This window comes from Argopecten irradians, chromosome 4 (assembly GCF_041381155.1).
Source record: "Argopecten irradians isolate NY chromosome 4, Ai_NY, whole genome shotgun sequence".
Lineage (NCBI taxonomy): Eukaryota > Metazoa > Mollusca > Bivalvia > Pectinida > Pectinidae > Argopecten > Argopecten irradians.
Window position 1 is genome coordinate 11531280 of NC_091137.1, and position 6000 is coordinate 11537279.

General features: G+C 33.0%; 1 protein-coding gene across 1 annotated transcript in view; it reads left to right on the top strand.

The window, feature by feature from the left end:
• Positions 1-5311, top strand: part of LOC138320604 (signal transducer and activator of transcription 5A-like) — a 41280-nt gene extending 35969 nt beyond the window's left edge. Inside the window, exon 22 of the mRNA XM_069263699.1 lies at positions 1539-5311. Within this exon, the coding sequence (XP_069119800.1) occupies positions 1539-1689 (151 nt within the window). The 3' untranslated portion in view covers positions 1690-5311. The remainder of the gene's footprint in view (positions 1-1538) is intronic.
• The last annotated feature ends 689 nt before the right edge of the window (positions 5312-6000 follow it).

A 6000-nucleotide genomic window follows, 5' to 3' on the forward strand; every position in this document is an offset into this window, starting at 1 on the left:
CTGTACCAAGAGAGAATGGTTCACCATTCAGTCTTACTTGAACTGTTCTATCACTATCACAGATACTGTGCCAAGAGAGAATAGTTCATCCATTCAGTTTTACTCGACCTGTTCTATCACTATCACAGATACTGTGCTATGAGAGAATGGTTTGTCCATTTGGTCTCAATCTGTCCAATCACAGATACTGTAACAAGAGAGAATGGTTTGTCCATTTGGTCTCAATCTGTCCAATCACAAATACTGTAACAAGAGAGAATGGTTTCTCCATTCGGTCTCAATCTGTCCAATCACAGATACTGTAACAGGAGAGAATGGTTTGTCCATTTGGTCTCAATCTGTCCAATCACAGATACTGTAACAAGAGAGAATGGTTTGTCCATTCGGTCTCAATCTGTCCAATCACAGATACTGTAACAAGAGAGAATGGTTTGTCCATTTGGTCTCAATCTGTCCAATCACAGATACTGTAACAGGAGAGAATGGTTTGTCCATTCGGTCTCAATCTGTCCAATCACAGATACTGTAACAAGAGAGAATGGTTTGTCCATTCGGTCTCAATCTGTCCAATCACAGATACTGTAACAAGAGAGAATGGTTTGTCCATTTGGTCTCAATCTGTCCAATCACAGATACTGTAACAAAAGAGAATGGTTTGTCCATTCGGTCTCAATCTTTCCAATCACAGATATTGTAACAAAAGAGAATGGTTTGTCCATTCGATCTAAATCTGTCCAATCACAGATACTGTAACAAGAGAGAATGGTTTGTCCATTCGGTCTAAATCTGTCCAATCACAGATACTGTAACAAGAGAGAATGGTTTGTCCATTCGGTCTCAATCTGTCCAATCACAGATATTGTAACAAAAGAGAATGGTTTGTCCATTCGGTCTCAATCTGTCCAATCACAGATACTGTAAAAAGAGAGAATGGTTTGTCCATTCGGTCTAAATCTGTCCAATCACAGGACTCAGAGGCCTCATATTCCAACAGAGAATGGTTCAATGAAATAATTTGCCCTCAGGTTATATCACTTTGTGTTGATGAATCACCATATCCACCCGAAAACAGGTTGGTATTTGTGTTTTAAATTTGTACATTGATCAGCATTTTCTCAGTAAATGTATCAACACCTACAAGAAATTAGTTATTTTATTTTGACACATACACAAACAATTCTTCTTTCAGTATATATGGAAGCAGAGTACAAAGGATGTCAACACAATCAATTACTTGTATAAATATCTAATTGTAAAGATAATCTGGAAAATCCTGTTGATATTACTTCTTTGACCATAACTGTAAAGATAAAAATCCTAAACTTTCCATGGATTAATGTTAAAAAAGTTTTTTTTTAAGAAAACCACTGTTTGTCAGTGATATTAAAAGCACATTTAATTATTTCCTTTTGTATGGTCAGAACATTTCAAGACCATGTGGTAAATTCCCAAGAATAAGTGATGTATTTAGTGTTGAGTTGCAGGTTTTAAATCTTTTATTTCATTGAAATATGTTAATTTGTTTATTTTATTTACAGTGTTGCCATGAACCAGAATCATTTACAGCCAATTGATGAAGAAATGGATCTTTTGTTGTCAACAGTAACAGACTATAATCCTGATGACATTACTGATATCAATGATATTAACATAACAGAGTTCATGAAGTCAATTTCACAGAAAAAGTGACAACTGGCAGTGTAAAATATGTCTGAAGTGACAACTGGCATTGTAAAATATGTCTGAAGTGACAACTGGCATTGTAAAATATGTCTGAAGTGACAACATGTTGACTACAAGCGGCAGTGTAAATACTGTGCAGTGCAATGAGCAAACTATTTGATTGAGATTGTCTGCCTGACCTACTTAAACTGGAGCGGACACCTTCTTCAGTAGAAGCCATTGACAGTTACTGGTGATAGAGATTTTTGTACTGGAGGGTTTGTTTTCTGACAAATCTTTGATCATGTGATACCAAGTTAGCCTATTTTAAATGTTTTAACAAAATATATAGTGCCATTTTAGTGCTAGATTTGAACAAAAACGACTTATGTAAAGTGGAATGTTCTACTCTATTGCAAACCATAGATTCTGTTAAATGGAATGTGTTATCTGCCAAAACTAACAGGTTTATCTGGCATGTCTCATTTGAGGATCAGTATATGTATGCCTAAACTAACAGGATTATCTGGCATGTCTCATTTGAGGATCAGTATATGTATGCTTTAAAAAAAAGCACTTTAATTCATTTCCCAAAACGTGATGTATTTATATTGATGTATTAGAGCCTACTGCAAATTTAAAATGTCAAATATTTTTCTTTATTGTCAAAAACTATGAATCAGTATTGTTTTGTAGGGTTTACAACTGGACTTTTATAATGATATTCAGATATAATAAAATAAGACTGCTGATCCCATCATATGATATCCCGTCTTGGTTGATTTTACATACTTATAATATGAGAGGACAGCAAATTCTTCAGAACAACCAAAACATTCCACTAATTAGGACACTCTATACATTACTCCCGTTTGTATATTGAAACATTCATTATAACCAAACACACACAGGGGGAGTGGGGGAGGGTAAGTGTTGTCCACTCTGGTGACTTTCTAGTTAAAAATCTACTGCTGACAAATGTAAATGTTTTGAGTGTGACGGAATAAGTAATAAATGTCAAAAACTATGTCAATCAAAATTGGTATGTATGAAGGCTGGCAGGTTCAGTATATTTAGGAAATGTACATAATATATAACACACATGTAACACACATACTGTATTACCTATTCTAAAGCTTTTTAATTCTAATATAGCTTTTATTGTCTCCTGTCATTTCTTTGTTACAATTTTTCTTTCATTTCTTTATTATTATAACTTCTACATAAAGAGTTATATACCATTTTCAGTAGATATTGATTGTGTTGTCAACAGATTTGAGTAAACAAATATCTGGTTTTTGTCATTCACAGAACATTGTTCATTATTTAATACGTTCAAATTATTAATTGAATGCAAAAAATATGTGAAAATGATAAATTGTTAATAATGTGTTTATGTTCTTTAAATATAAAGAACATGCATGCGTACAATGTGTAACTGGAGTTGGATTATTAATATGTTCAAATTATTATTTGAATGCAAAAAATATGTGAAAATAATAAATTGTTTATTAATGTGTTTAATGTTCTTTAAATATAGAGAACATGCATGTGTACAATGTGTAACTGGAGTTGGATTATTATTATCTGAGTGATCAGGTGTGTAGCAGCAAGGATGTTTAAGTGAGAAGGATTCGTCACTGTCTCTTTACACTACTAACCACCAAAGGAGACGCCAATAAACCGGAAATAAAAACCACTCTTCTCAACAAATACTTGTTTTATTATTTAAAAAAAAACACAAATTAAAGCTCAATAAATTTCGTGATGTATATTTAGTGTTTTAAGGACAGAAAATTTAGAAGAAATGTCTTAAATTTTCATAAAAGAATTACATCTGATGAAATGACGGCCCGCTTCAGAAAGTAAGACGGTAATCCTGGCACCTGCAAGCTACATCAAAGGTTGTGCCGGCAGATCAGTCAGATCAGGAAAATCAGTCGTTGCACATCACGGTCAGTGCACAAACACAAAAGCTCCTGTGTTGTACTTCCCCCAAGCCCAGTATGACTTATCCTTCTCATATACGTCCTTGGTAGCAGTTACTAAGCTTACATTTTACATTGTGTAGCTGGTAATATCATGCATGAATACTTAAAATTATAAGCATAGAAAGATTATCTTCTTTAGATTGATCAAAATATGTCATAATATGAAAAGGACACTTAAAACCAAAGGCATAATAACTAACCAAGTCAGCATTTTAGATTAGGTCTTGGTGATTTTCATTATTACATGTATATATCGTTATATCATCGTATTCTTTTAAAATTTTAAAAAAAGATAGTGTAAACCAACTTTCTTTCATGTGCAATATATTTTCGTGAAAGTTTATCTCCACAAATAAATAATTACTAAATACATGTATATATCAAACATGAATTCTAAATATATTTTCATTCTGCGAAAACTAATGTTTTGAAACTGAAATCCCGAAATTTAGTAGCCACGAAAGAAAGTTGGTATTTTATTGGGTTTTTTTTTTTTTTTTTTTTTTTTGTCTAATATATATGAGGGAAAAAAAGTCTAACAATATAGGCAGGTTTAGTGGATTACAATGAACCTCGAGTCTCCCGTGCTGATCTATTCTTATCTATCAGACTTCCTTCCCTTTGTTTCACTCCGCCAGTGCTCGGAGAGATCAGAATGACGATGACCTAACACCTTGCCCATGTACATATATTGTATAGCCTACCAAATTGTTGAATTGTTTTTTTAACATTTTGTATTTGGTTTTAGATAACCAATATCTTTGTCTGAGTTAGTCAAACACTTTAGCAGATTAAAACTGAGTATTTGTATACAATGTATTTATATTGTGGTTGATCCATGCTTAAGGGTAAGCAGTTATCTACTACTGGTGACATGATTATATCATTTATATGCAAGTCTTACTCTATAGTTGGTTTTTATCTACCTATGATGGCAGTTAAGTTAATTTTCACAAAATATCATAAAAAGTTTTCCCCACAAATAGGTATAAAAGAGACAATTGCGAAATGAAACAACTGCCTAGTTTGCTGATATCAGTTGTACATAATATCAGAGATTTAGTATCTCTGATATTATATACAAGTCACAATTTTCATGTCAGAATCTCACTTGTGATCACTCACGATCCTGCTCAGGTACATGCTTTCAGAAATCTGGCGAAAACTGAGATGGTAAAGAGGAACTAATAGTTCCTGTACTGGAAATTATGTCTCTATGTATTAAGCTTCTGGCACATTCTTCATTAACTATGACACCAAAGCTTTCTTTGGTAAGTAAGGACTTTGGCCTATTTTGGTTCCAATTTGACCAGAAAATTGAATAATATTATTACTGGTAATTGGAATATTGATTGTCATTTGTTTTTGTAGGTAACACACATTAGCATATAGAAAATATAAAGCATTTATGAGTTTCAAGGTAAACAATGGTTAAACCATTGGTCTGAGAACAGTAACACAGTGTATATCTAAACTATGTTATCATATTTGATAGGACAGCCTAGCTGAAGTAATTATTTGACGATTTATATTATGAAATTATTTTGGGTTGTATTACTTACTTTCTATAAATATCAAACAAGTATATTTATCAAGCTCTAAAGATTGTACAACAATGGTTGCAAATAATACAAATAAAGATTTGAAACTGTGAGAAAGATTTTGATTTCATTTGTAATTGTGAAGTCTTTCTTTTTGATAAGACCTAGAGGGCTTGCATCTCATCTGAATAGTTCAGAAATAATATCCAGATGTCTTCTATTATATCCCTGTAACATCCTATTTTGGACCTGGGAGATCTGTAAGTAATATGTTGCACGACGTTCTACCTGTAAACTATTTTTTTACTTGAAACAAGAGCTGTTGGCGGCCCAAGACGAGAGAACAGCAAAGCACACCTCTGGAATTTTGTTGATTTAAATCAGTTTCCTTGTAATTTACCAGTATTATAAAATATAGCAATGTCTACAGAACATAATTTTTCATCCCATTGGGCCTCTTGAATTTCTCAAAATTAAACAGTTTCTCCCTTTTAGTGATTGTCAATACCCAATTATAACTCAAAATCATTGTAGAAGTCAACGTCAGTTGTGAAGGATAACTGTATTATAACACTTGCACCGAAACCTTAACCTGGCTATTTTGGCCCATTGGGCCTTTTGAAATTCTCAAAAAATTTGTTACTGCTATTTCTCAGAACATTCTCAAATTTTTATGAAGGTTCTTCTAGGGCTCTAGTTCTGCCCATTACATTTTGGAACCTATCTGTCAACAAAATGGCTGACTACCATCTTGGATTTTGATAGTAAGTTTCAAAAGCAGAAAAAAGTTCCCTCATCATTTGTCG